General features: G+C 52.8%; 1 protein-coding gene across 1 annotated transcript; it reads left to right on the top strand.

Moving 5' to 3' along the window:
- Positions 1-12: 12 nt before the first annotated feature.
- Positions 13-12,905, top strand: NOVA2 (NOVA alternative splicing regulator 2). Its single transcript, XM_044671098.1, has 4 exons — positions 13-97; positions 4,759-4,902; positions 9,927-10,093; positions 11,538-12,905. The coding sequence occupies exons 1-4, from the start codon at positions 13-15 to the stop codon at positions 12,600-12,602; spliced, it is 1,461 nt and encodes a 486-aa protein (XP_044527033.1). The 3' UTR covers positions 12,603-12,905.
- The last annotated feature ends 537 nt before the right edge of the window (positions 12,906-13,442 follow it).

The raw sequence follows: 13,442 nt of genomic DNA, 5'->3' as shown, positions 1-13,442 counted from the left end.
CACGGCACCTCCATGGAGTCCGAGGCCCCGGACTCCCGCAAGAGGCCCTTAGAGACGCCCCCCGAGGTCGTCAGCACCAAACGCAGCAACACGGGAGGTGAGAAGTGGTGCAGGCCCCCCCGCAAGCATCCCCCCAATTTTCCTTCAGCATCCCCCCAATTCCCCTGATCCTCTGACCCTGGAGCCTTTCCTGCAGGTGCCCGGGCCCCCCCCACAACCCCCCCCCGTGTGGCACCAATAATGGGGTCTCCCCTCCCCCCTCCCGGCACAAAGGGGGAGCGGTGGGGGCGGGGGGAAAAGAGAAAGAATTCCACAATCGCGGGAGGGAGGGATGTTCTAGTGTTCCCTACCTCCCGGGTGCTTTGTCTGAGGACTGATGTAGGAGAATGAGAAGGAAGAGGGGTGGAAATGGACCTGGTGTGAGGGGGAGGGGGCATCTGTGTGAAGCTGTGATTGTGTGTGTGATTGTGTGCGCGGCTGTTTCCCAAGCCACCCATTTAGTGTGTCTTGGGTGTGTGTGTGTATGTGTGCGTGTGTCTTTGGTCGGGTGGGTGGGTGGGTGTGATTGTGTGTCCTTGATGGGGGGGGAGGGTGTTTGACTGCCCTTGGATGGGTGTGCGGGGGTCTCCACCACCAACACCCCTCCCACCCCGGGCCTCATTTGTGAGGTTGTCTTTCCGGCCCTTGGTTCCATGTTCTATCCTAATCTGTAGAAGGATTCATGGAAGGATCTGTCCGTGGTGTCTGGGCCTGTGTGTGCATATTCGGGGAGGTGAGGGGGTACGTTTTGAATAGGGAGGGTCTCCTAGTGGGGTTCACTGTGGCTAGCAAGGGAAGGGAAGGAAATGAGCAGAGGGGCTCTGCAAAGGGGGAGGGCACATCTCAGAGATGGAGGGGACCAAGCAATTGTGTATATGTGTGACATGGGAGCTAGTGACTGGGCGATGGGGGTGTGGTTGTGTGTGTGTGACATGAGAGGCAGTGTGACTGTGCTGAGTGTGACTGACAGGTGTGTATATCTGTGCGACACTAGAGGGTGTTCAGTGATGGGGGAGGGAGAAATGTGTGTAGCAGGGGAGGTGGGTGACCTGAGAGAGGGGTGTGCAGATGATTGGGCAATGGGGGTGTGGTTGTGTGTGTGTGTATGTGTGTGTGTGTGTGACATGGAAGAGTGTGACTGATGAGGGAGACTGACAGGTGTGTGGGGGCTTGTATGTGACACGGGAGGCTGTGTAGGTGTAAGAAGAGCTGTGTGTGTGACTATGATAGAGGAGAATTATTGTCCCCCGTTGGGAAGGGGTAGAAAGATTCAGGGTAGCCTGCAGAAGTTATTGTGTCCAGGGGACCCCAATAGGTTCAGCTTCTAGCCCTCAGCCTTAGGAGAGTAAGGAGACCCCTCAGCTCCTCCCCTGGGTCACCTTGACCAAGAACTCACCTTCTTCTAATTTGGGGTTCCTCAGCCCCCATGGCCAAGCTGATTGCTGGGGCCAGTGGTGGAGAAGGAGAAGAACTTTCACCCCATTCCATCCCACCCCCTTTACTTGCTCTGGAAGGGCTCTAGCCCCACCCCCCTCTCAGATACTAGAGACCTTACAATAAATGAAGCCAAGATCTGCCCTCCTTCCCCAGCTGCAGATCCTTTAGTCACAGAATATCAGAAGTGTTAGAATGTCAGAGGCAAAAGGGACCTTAGACACCATCCAGCCCAGCCCCTTCATTTTACCGATGGGGAAACTGAGACCCAGAAAGGGGAAGAGACTTGCTCAAGGTGACACAGTGAGTCTTAAAATAGGCAAAGCCTTCCCAGTTCAAGAAGAGGGGACAGATCAAGCCTGAGAATCTAGGGAGCCCTAAACTACACACCCCTTTCCCCCCGGCTCCCTCTCCTTCCAGTTTCTACAACAGAAGATGAGAGGAAAGGGAAGTTTGGGGGAGGGGGAGGGGATTTCCTGTGGCTCTTCCTGCCCCCAGCCTGGCTCAGGGCTGTTCGGGGCAGCTCACTCTCCCTCCCTTCTTCCTTCTACCCTACTCTTGTTCTCTGTTCCTTGCCTGGAGCAGACCTGGGAATGGGAACCGGGATCCAGCTGATCAGTCTCCCCACTCTGAGAAGGATCCCCCAGAGGACTGTGAGAGATAGTGTTCTTTCCCCACCCCCACCTCCCATTCCCTTGCTGTTTCTTCAGAAAGGACAAAACCTTAGCCTGGAAATTGGGAAATGTGGCTTCTAGCCCTGATTCACACACTGTGTGACCTTGGGTAAGTCTCTCCCTGCTACAGACCTCAGTTTCACTATTTGTAAACTGAGGTGGTTGGAGTAGATGATCTGGAATGGACGTCCCAGCTTTAGAACCCTAAGATCCCAAGATTTTAAGATTCTGATTCTGTGACTCTAAAAAGTCATGGCTCATAATTTGGTAATAACACTACTCCCATTCTCAGCCTCACTTGGCCTAGAGGTCTGAGCCCTCATATTTATAGCCTCAAGTATTCAATCACCCTTTCCAGGGGCTGGGGAATGAGTTGCTGCCCCAGAGCTCTCCTAAAAACTCCCTCACTCCCAAAGCCTGTTCTTCCCCAGGTGGGAACAAGGACATGGAACCCAGTGCCTGATCCCAGGGAAAAACATCACCCACTGCATGGAAGGGATGCAGGACTTAGGAAGAAACAGAACCTGGGTGGGTCTAGACTCTAGCCCCTGGCATTATGGAAAGGGGGCCCCAGAGAAGAATCTTGGAGAAGGGATACCATTTGGCTCAAAGGAGGGTGGGGGGAATGATAGATGTTGGTGGCCACTTGAACAGTCTCTAGAGGTGAAGTTAAATTTCCCAAATCCCAAAGGAAGATGCAAGTTCAGTTGGGCTCTTATGTCCCGTATACTGTGTTCCCTGAGGTTCTCTTCTTTCCCTCTCTGGGCCCCTAAGCTAGACATCTATGGAATCTGGCAATATGGGATGGGAGTGGAGTTGTGCTAGCATCAAGGGGGTAGGACTGGCTAAAGGAGTCGTGGAATCCCAGGATGTCAGAGTTGACCTTAGAGATGTGAAGTCCAACCTCCACATTAATTAAATCAGAGAGGGAAACTGAAGCATTTGATCAAGGTCATACAGAAGGTGCCAGAGTCAAGACTGGAATCCGGGTCTTTTTATATCCCTGGGTTTCCTCAAGGGCTATGGAGAGAGGAAGAGCTGAGGAAATGGAGCTTTTTTTCAGGGAAGAGATAGAAACTTTATCTACTAAGGAGGTCCACCTAGAGAAAGAGGGAAAATGGGCAAGAAGCCCTTCCAGGTGGGAGAAGAAAGATGATGTAGACACACACACAGTTCCCATGTAGGAAGTTACAGCAGGAGCAAAGGAGGATAGACAACAAGGAAAACTTCCTAATAGGTGGGGGGAGAAACCCAGTGTCCCTAGTACTCCCCCACTACCCAGGGATCCAAAATAGCCCCTCTCCCCTCTCCTAACCTTCAAATAGTCAAGTCTGAAGTAAGGGGTTGAGGATTCCGAGGATGGCTATTGGAGAAAGTAAAGAGGTGATGGATAAGTTGGCAGAGGACTCACTGGGCACAATAGTCCTGGGGAGAAAATAGAATATTCTAAGTTAAGTGTCATGGAATTTTAAGGAGTTAGACAATATTAGACAGTCTTAAGACCTCAGCGGAGTAGAGGGAAGAGGAGAAGGGGCCCCAGGGGCTAATTGTTTAATTGGCTTAATTGACTAAGGTTGGTGAGTTTAAGAGGCTTGGCTTGAGCCTCCCTGGGGCAAGCCCTCAGCCTGGCACCTCATTTATCCCAGGCCTGGGAAGCTCCTAGTCAAACCCTACCCAATCTAAGGTCTCAGCCCCTTCTCCATGCCCCAAATTTGCTTGCTCCAGGCCCAACTTGGGAATCAATGGTTTGAGTGCCTAGAGTGGGCAGCCACTGGGAAAACCAATCAATCGATATTTAAGAAATAAATCCCTGCTATATGCCAGGTACAGGAACGCAAACACAAAAGAGAACCATCCCTGTCCTCCAGGAGTTTATGTTCTGTCAGGGGTGGGAGAAACTACTTGCTTATGAATATTAAGCTCAAGATCTATCCAATATTAGTATGCCCATATTGAGATCTTGGGAGGACTTGTGGTCTATGGTGCTTTGTTAGAGGGAAGGGGAACAGGTTTCATAGAGTAAAAGGGAGAAATCTGCCATGAGAAGCTGGATCCTGGGGTAGAGGATAGGGTCTAGACTCTTTGAGGAATAGCATCCTAAAGGAATTTGGGGGGCACATATCCCATGGAGCTTTGGGGGGATGGATCAAGCATCTTAGAGGAATTGGGGGGCATATATCCCATAGAGCTTTGGGGGGATGGATCAAGCATGTTAGAGGAATTGGGGGGCATGTATCCCATGGAGCTGTGAGGGATTGGATGGTAAATAGAGGCAGAGTGGTGGGATCTTGAAGAACTAGGTTCTGGGAACCTAGGAGGAACCATACCTTGTAGAACAGAAGCCTGTGTTAGAATTGGAGGAGGAGAGGGGACACATCCTCTGGGTCATTGTGAGAACTGGGTCCTAGTGGGGGCCTAGGGGAAGCCTGTTCCTTGGGGTAAGGAAGGGAAAATCATTCCCCACTGGGACAAGACTGGGATGAGAGAGTTAAGCCTCTGGGGATTTGAGAGAGGCAGGTCCTAGGGAGCCATGTCCTATAGGGATAGGGACCTGGGACTTGAGAAAACCCATGACTGAGTCCCATCTCCCCCTCCCACCCACCTGCACCAGAGGAGGGTGAATATTTCCTAAAGGTGCTCATCCCCAGCTATGCTGCGGGCTCCATCATTGGCAAAGGCGGCCAAACTATCGTGCAGCTGCAGAAGGAGACTGGGGCCACCATCAAGCTCTCTAAATCCAAGGACTTCTACCCTGGTGAGAACCCCACCCCCATGCCTATGCCCCAGTGGGCTATTCCTTAAAGGGACAGGTGCTTCTGCCCCACCCCCCAGGCCACCCCCAGGGAGAGAGGGAAGCAGATGGGGCCAGAGGACCCCTCCCCCCTCCTCTCAGGACAATGGGGCTGCTGCATATTCATGAGTTCATTTGCATGGGGGCAGCAGCTGGGTCAGGCCTTGACCCTGCACCTGCCCCCCTGGGGGAGCCCCAGAAGTAAGGGGGGGGGGGAACCAGGCTGTTCCCCTAGTCATGCTAAAAGGCTTCCCATCCCAGGGGATCCCTTCTCCTCATCTCTCACCACATTTTTCTCACTCTATTTTTCCTCCTCTCTTATCTGCCTCTCAATCATCCCACTAAATTGCTCCCCATCTCCTCTTTAATATACATTTAATATATACATATATTAAATATACATGTGCATACCTCCATATCCTCCCATCATCCTCCCTCTTGCTCCCTTTACTCACAAATCTCCACCTTCATCTCTTCCTCGTTTTGGCTCTCTCTTCCTCCATTCTGCCTCTGTAGTTTATGGACTGTATGACCTTGGGTAAGTCTACTAATCTCCTGAACCTCATTTTCCTCATCTATAAAATGAAGCCTTTGGACTAAAGAGCCTCCAAGATCCCTTTCAATTCAAGGCAACAATCCCTTGATCCTATTTCCCTGCCATGGACCCCTTGAGCAGTCTGGCAAAACCTATGGAACCCTTTTCAAAATGTATCAAATGAAATACAAAGATAACCAATTACACTAAAATAGTTAGGAAAATAGTTTTAAAACAAATTCATGAACCACTCTGGAATCTATCCAAGGAGTCTGCAGACCCCAGATTAAGAAACCCTGTTATGTGCCATGTTCTTTGTCCTCTCAATCTCCCCTCTAGTTTTCTTCCTATCCTACCCCACTGAACTCACTCATTTGATCTCTTCTTCCCTTTCTCTTTCTCTTGTGTTCTCTCAAATACTCTCCTCTTCATCACACTCTGCTGGTTAGTTGATTGCTTTGTTTTTTCCCCCTTCTCCCTTGCCCCCTCCATTTCTCTCTCTTCCTTTCTCTTTTCTGACGCTCCACCGTCTCTCTCCATGGTCTGTCCCCCCAACACATGCCATAGCTCAAGCCTGCTCCATCCACACTCTTCCCTAAACTTTCAGAGTCTCCTCCTTTATATTGTGAATATCTTTTTGCCTTTTCCAAATTCCAGTCCCATAGTTCTGGGTCCCAGAAGAAGACACTACCTCAGCCTTCCTTGCCTGGTTTCATGCCCTCCCAGAAGCCCCCGTTGCTCATATACGATTTTGTGTATGGCAAACAACAGTAGGGTGAATTCCAGGTAGGAGGTGAAGATGCAAACGCCCTCCTAATCCCAGACCTGAGTAAGAAGTGGACTGGTTTGGGTTAAACAGGGCCAGGATTACCTCCTTCCCATTTACCTGGATCCCTAAGCACCTACACTCCTAGGGAAAAGCCAGAGCACCAACTCCATCTTGGGGCAGGGGGAATGAGGGAATCATCAGGAGACTAACGACTCCCTTCCCTAGCTCAGCAGAGTATACTGGAAAGATGGCTGGAGTCAGAGAACCTGCCTTTGAATCCTATCTCTGTGTGACCCTCAATCCCCCTGGCTAAGCCTGGGTTGATACCTCCTGCTAAGTGGCCAAGGGAAGAAAGTACTGGACTTAGAGTTAGGAAGATCTGAATTCCAAACCTGCTCTAGACACCTACTGTCTGAGAGACCCTGGGCAATTCATTCACTTTCTTCATCAGTAAAATGAGGATAATAATAGAATCTTCCTCACAGGGTTGTTATGAGGTTCTACACATCCATGTCATAATTACATACACACATATTAAATATGCCTATGCATAGTATATATCTATATTATGCTATTTATTAGATACACTGTTATAACAGAGCATATTATATATATATATGAGTATATGTATGTGTGTTAGTATGAATGTGACATGCTTTTTTAAGCTAAAAGTGCTACATATAAGCATTTGCTATTAAGATTATTATCTGAGCCAGTGACGTGGCTCAGTGGATAGAAAATCAAGCCTAGAGATAGGAGGTCCTAGGTTCAAATGTGACTCTAGACACTAGCTGTGTGAACCTGGATAAATCCCTCAATCTTGCCTGACTCAGTTTCCTCATCTGTAAAATGAGTTGGAAGGGGCAGCTGGGTGACTCACTGGATTGAGAGCCAGGCTTAGGGATAGGAGATCCTGGGTTCAAATCTAGCCTCAGAAATTTCCTAGTTGTGTGGCCATAGGCAAATCACTTAACCCCCACTGCCTACATCTTTGCTCTTCTGCCTTGGAACCAAAACTCAGTATCGATTCTTAGGCAGAAAGTAAGGGTTATATATTTTTTAAAAATTATGTTAAAAAGCAAGAATGTGTTCATCACATTAGTCTTTGTTGTCCAAGTTGCTCCAAAATGAGTTGGTATTATTCTATCTCTTTATGGTCTTTGGAGGCCTCCTTTCAGCTATAGCTCTAAGGCTCCAAGGTTGAGTCAGGAATCCTGACCCTTGACACTGACTACCTTGACTAGGTCAAGACTCTGCTTTCTCTGAGCCTCAGTTTTCTTATCTTTAAAATGGGGACAGTAGTCTTTACTAAGGCAATATATGCATCATAGGACATTAGAGAGCCAGATTTGGATCCAGGAAGACCTGGCTTTTGACACCCACACCCTGGCTCTGGGACCCTGAGCAAATCTCTCAACCTGCCACATCTTAAGGTGACTCTCAAAGACCAGAAATTGCAGAGGAGATGCCAACTTACATTGGGAGAGGGGGTTTCCTCACCTGGAAGGTCCCCCTATCCATGAAATCCTGGGCCAAATCTCTATCCCATAATATTATACACACACATTAGTACTATTAGATGTATACGTATACATACAACATACAATATACACATGATATATGAACCTGAAGGCAGCATAGAAATGTGAGCGATGGTGGCTATTTATATTATCGTCATTCTTGATGTTAGTGAAACCCGGAATTCTCTGACCCATATACGTCATGGAATTCCCCATGGAGGCTGAGACATAGCATCTCCGGCTGGCAGAAGCCATCCCTCCCCAGCCCATGTAGCCTGTCCATCCTCTCTCCCACTAAAACATACCCAACACGGAGACCTAGCCCAGCCCTTTCTCGGTTGGACCCAACAAAGAACTTGTCTCCTTCTACCTTCCCTCCGTCCCCGAGACCAGAACGTGGAATTTGCTTCTTCCACCCTCCATCTCTATCTCCTGAGCCACAGAAGCCACCGAATCACACACATCCAGAGATGTTAGTCTCGGGATCAGAAGCCAGTAAAATGATGGGACCAGAAACCTCCAGCTAACAGGGACCCTTTGACCCAATGACCCCATTTTACAGAGGAGGAAACCGAGACCCTGAGAAAAGCAGGGACTTGGCTGAGGCCACACTAGGAGTGGTCAGCAGAGCCAGTTTGGGCCCTCTGGGCCTCTGACTTTGGATCCGCTGCTCTTTTCACTTTGGAGAAACCCAGGCCCAGTGAGGGGAAGGACTTTCCCAAGATCTCAAGGAGTTGGGATCACAGGGGAGCCCAGTCCAAGCATCCTACCCTCAACTTTGGCCATTTTCAACCACACCAGCTCCTTTTTCTCTATTTTCCTCTGTCCCTGTCTGTCTCTTGTTCACTGTGTGTGTGTGTGTGTGTTGTCTGTCAGTCTATCTATCTATCTCTGGGTCTTCCTGACTTCCAGCCCAGGGCTAGTAAGTAAGACTGTAGGAACTGGAAGGGACTTGAGAGGTCACCCAGCTGAGCCACTGTACTGCTCCTCCACACCCCTCCCAAGCTTCCCTGGTTCCCACCGGGCCTGAGGCCCGCCCCACACCCTTTCCTATTTACGCCCTTTGCAACCCGCCAGGCCTGGGGCAGGCAGGCTCAGCCCTGACTCACGCTTGGCTCAGACCCTGCTATTGTTCTGGGGGAGGGACACAGGCCCCAGCACTGAAGGGTTTGGGGGAGAAACACATCCAGGAACACTCTGGCCAGGACACCTAGACCCCCAGTGGCATAACACCCGGAACCGGCACTGCCCTCTTTCCCCCAGAAACAGAGCCTCCTCAGCAGGTCTGCCCAGTCAGGGGGGCTGCCCCCTGCTTTGTCCCCAGGACGCGGCCAGCCAGTTACAGGCAGGAGCTCTGCACTTCTGACTTGATCTCCATCTTAGGAGCTTTGCTTCTCTGCCTCGGCCTTAGTCTCTGTAAGAGACACCATCTTCCTCCAGGTTTTGTGGGTGTCTCTCTGTCAAAAGCAGGACTCAGGGGCCATTCCTGTAGGGAGGAGTCGTACCCCCTCCCCAGGATGCCCCCTGCTTTGGCCCTACCTCATCTTCTCTGTTTCTCTCACTCAAATCCTCTACTCTGTGGCCAAATCCCCTCCACTCGACTCCCCATCTCCACCGCCCCTCCCTCCCACCCCCCAACAAAGCCCAGCCTTTCCCTACTCGATCTAAAGCTTCCCAGTCTGGTGGTACGCTGCTGCTTTAAGGGGTTGCCACAGCAACGGCCCTCCTTCCCCTTCCTCAGTCCAGCTCTGGCGATAAGGGGGTTCCAGTTGCTCGGGCAACCAGCCTCAGCCACCAGGAGGGAAGGAGGGGGCAGTGTTACCCAGGCAACCAGGGGAGCCAGGAATCATCGAAGGAACTAGCCATAGAGGCCCCCTCCTCCCATGATCTCCAAACACTTAAACCTTTCATTGTCCCTCCCCTCCCTCCCCCATCCATTGGGGCAGAGCGAAGGAGACTTCATAAAGAAATAAAAAAACCTGGGTGAATGGTGGGGAAGGGAGGGGGCATGAAGAACCAGGTATCCCCCCCTCCTCCACTGGAGTTCTGACTTGAGAACTCAAAGCACCCAGGAAAGCTTAGGATTGCCAGGAGGTAGGAAGAAAAGGGTGTTGATGCATTTATTTCTCTACCCCCCCCTTCCCTAACCCTTGCTGGGGCTCAGGGACCACAGAGAGGGTGTGCCTGGTACAGGGAACTGCCGAGGCCCTGAATGCCGTCCACAGCTTCATCGCAGAGAAGGTTCGGGAAATCCCACAGGCCATGGCCAAGCCTGAGGTGGCCAGCATCCTGCAGCCACAGACCACCATGAACCCTGACAGGGCCAAGCAGGTAAAAACTGGGTCCCTTGAGGAATGGAGGGCAAGACTGGCCCTGCCCTCATGAAACTCTGGGTCCGAAGGGGAGGAGACAGGGCAGGCTCCCTCTCCTGAAGGAGGTGGAGGGCGGGGGCTGGGTGGTCCAGTCCGGGAAGGCTTCCAGGAGAAGACCAGCCTGGCACGATGCCACCGAGGGACCACAGAGAAGGGATTTGTTCAGGTCCCCGTAGGCTCTGGGCCCCTCTGCCTTTAACCCCTCCCCCCTCTCCCATCTCCTTTCCTCTTCCCTCCACCTCATCCCATTGTCCCCTCGGACCACCTGCCTCCCACTTCCTCTCCACATAGGAAGCAGGGGGGGGGGTGCCTAAGGCACCTCCCCTTCACACACACCCCATCTCCCCGCCCCTTCTTCCCCTTTATAATTCTCCTCCTTTTCACTCTTTCCACGGAAGGGAGGAGGGGAGAGAATGTCAGCCATCTTGAAGAAGGAAGGATTATATTGGAGGAGGAAAAGGAAGGAGGGAGGGATGGGGGCCAATGAGATGCCCTGCCCCCATCACCATGGCAACAAGGGAAGCTGTCGGGAGGGGTAGAGCATCCTTCTTCTTCCCTCTTTCCTCATTGCCCCACCCCTCCAGGAGCCCAGCTGGTTGCCACAACAACTGTCAACTAGCTCCGGCTGCTAGGAGGCAGGGCAGGAGAGAGGGGAGGAGGGACAGAGGGAAGAAGGCAAGGGATGCTGGCCGCCTACCCCGGGCTGGCAGCAGAGGCAAGAGAGGCACCCACAGTCACCCCTCCACCCCGTTGGGGAAGGGAGGTTTGGTGGCGGGGAGAGGTCGCCCAGGCTCGCTTTATCTCCGTTTGCGGCTCCAGCCCAATGGAACCCACAAAATGAGCAGTGCGGGCAGAGACTGAGGAGCAGAGAAGGGAGAGAGGGAGCGCTGGACTGGTGGGCTCTGTCCCTGGTGCTGAACCCTCCCTTCCACCAGATTAGGCAGGACCAGGGAGGCAGCCCGGGGAGAGGAGGGGTTGCTCCTTCCTCCTCACTTCCTCAATGGACTTCCTTTTCCTCCCCCAGGAGGAATGATTTGTAAGGGCTTTGAGATCATCCTCAGAGCCAAGGGGCTCGCTGGTAGAACATGATAGAGAGGAAATAGCTTTCCTAGTGGGAAAAGCCCAGGCCAGGAATGAGGAGAACTGAATCCTGATCTCCGTTCTGCCCTGCCCTTCCTAGGAGTGACCTTGGGCAGGTCCTTTCTCCACCTGGGCCTCAGTTTCCCTCCTTGATAACTGGGGGAGGGAGGAGCCAGGAAGGGCTTGAAGGCTGCGATGGGCCAGCTTCTAAGACATTGTCTTCCCTTGGTAAAGTCCTTTGGGTCTGGGTTAGTCTGAGGTCTGCAGCTTCTCAGTCCCACTGATTCCTTGACCCCCGTCTGCTCCTTTTCCCCCACCCTCAGGCTAAGTTGATAGTCCCCAACAGCACAGCTGGTCTGATCATTGGCAAAGGGGGTGCAACGGTGAAGGCAGTCATGGAGCAGTCAGGCGCGTGGGTCCAGCTGTCCCAGAAACCAGAGGGCATCAACCTGCAGGAGCGAGTGGTGACGGTGAGCGGGGAGCCCGAGCAGGTGCACAAGGCTGTGGCCGCCATCGTCCAGAAGGTGCAGGAGGACCCGCAGAGTAGCAGCTGCCTGAACATCAGCTATGCCAATGTGGCGGGGCCTGTGGCCAACTCCAACCCCACGGGCTCACCCTATGCCAGCCCGGCTGATGTCCTCCCAGCAGCCGCCGCCGCAGCCTCTGCCGCCGCCGCCGCCGCCTCCGGGCTCCTTGGCCCCGCGGGCCTGGCGGGTGTGGGTGCCTTTCCTGCTGCCCTGCCGGCCTTTTCAGGGACCGACCTGCTGGCCATCAGTACGGCCCTCAACACACTGGCCAGCTATGGCTACAGTGCCAACTCACTGGGCCTGGGCCTTGGCTCGGCTGCGGCCTCAGGGGTCCTCGCGGCTGTGGCGGCTGGGGCAAATCCAGCTGCCGCCGCCGCCGCCAACCTACTAGCCTCCTATGCCGGCGAGGCTGCTGCTGGGCCAGCGGCAGGTGCGGCCCCACCCCCACCCCCACCCCCCCCTGGGGCACTGGGCTCCTTTGCCTTGGCAGCGGCTGCCAATGGCTACCTGGGAGCAGCAGGGGGGGGTGGCGGTGGGGGTGGCGGGGCAGGAGCCGGGGGGTTCCTGGCAGCCGAGAAGCTGGCGGCAGAGAGCGCCAAGGAGCTGGTGGAAATTGCGGTGCCAGAGAACCTCGTGGGTGCCATCCTGGGCAAGGGGGGGAAAACACTGGTAGAGTACCAGGAGTTGACAGGTGCCCGCATCCAGATCTCTAAGAAGGGGGAGTTCCTGCCTGGCACTCGGAACCGGCGGGTGACCATTACAGGCAGCCCTGCAGCCACACAGGCCGCACAGTATCTCATAAGCCAGAGGGTCACCTATGAGCAGGGGGTCCGTGCCACGAACCCCCAAAAAGTGGGATAAAAGGGGGTGGGGAGCAATGGCTCCCAACCCTCCCCACCCGTATCCCCTCTACCCCCTGACGCCGTCCCTCTTTCCCCATCCTGGTTTGGTTCGGGTGTCCGGCAAGGGGCTTGCCTAAATCCACCCCACCTTTGAGTGGCTGGATCGGAGTTGGGGATGGGAGGTGCTCCCCATGCTCCTCCCCCCCAGTTTGACACACCTCCCTGTGCTTAGCTGGACCCCCAACTCCTCCAGGGCAGCGGGGAGACTGGGGGCCCCAGTCTGTGTGATATCTGTATATATTTTGTTGATTTTAATAGAAAACACGGCATTATTTTTCTCTTTCTTTCCCTCCTTTTATTTTTCTTAATTTTTTTTAAAATAAGGGATTTTTTTTTCGGTTGGTCAGTTTTTGTTTTCAGAGGTAAAATGGTGGGGGGGATGTTGCACCTTCTTACTTCAACCTACTCACCCCAAGCCCAGTTGCATCTCCAATCAGGAATGAGGGAGCTTGGGGGGTGGGGATAGGAGTCGGGTTGGTATGGCATGACCTGGGTAGTAGTAGAGGCTGGAATTCCTATCCACCCCCTATTCCTGGGTGTTCCCCCAACTTCACAGTCCCCTACTCAACTGGGGTCACTGGGAGTTCATTTTAGAACATGGCCAAGTTGGGTGAATGGGGAAGTGGGGAAAGGGTTGTGACACTGGGGAAGCTTCAAGTCCAATATGTTAAACTACTACCTAGTTTATTAGAGGAAAGAGCACTGGATTTGAAGTCAGAGGACTTTGTCACTAGCTGTGTGACCTTAGGAAGGTCACTTAACCTTCCTGGACCTCAGTTTCCTCATTTGCAAAATGAGG

Source organism: Gracilinanus agilis, chromosome 3 (assembly GCF_016433145.1).
Source record: "Gracilinanus agilis isolate LMUSP501 chromosome 3, AgileGrace, whole genome shotgun sequence".
NCBI lineage: Eukaryota > Metazoa > Chordata > Mammalia > Didelphimorphia > Didelphidae > Gracilinanus > Gracilinanus agilis.
Note: the sequence above shows the minus strand (reverse complement) of the source record. Positions and strands in the feature narration are given on the sequence as shown.

Excerpts from the sequence above, each read along its gene's own strand:
- NOVA2 (XM_044671098.1), top strand. The coding sequence starts at position 13 with ATGGAGTCCGAGGCCCCGGACTCCCGCAAGAGGCCCTTAGAGACGCCC. Across the intron at positions 98-4,758 it reads CAAACGCAGCAACACGGGAG|AGGAGGGTGAATATTTCCTA; the intron begins GTGAGAAGTGGT and ends CACCTGCACCAG. Across the intron at positions 10,094-11,537 it reads ACCCTGACAGGGCCAAGCAG|GCTAAGTTGATAGTCCCCAA; the intron begins GTAAAAACTGGG and ends CCCCACCCTCAG.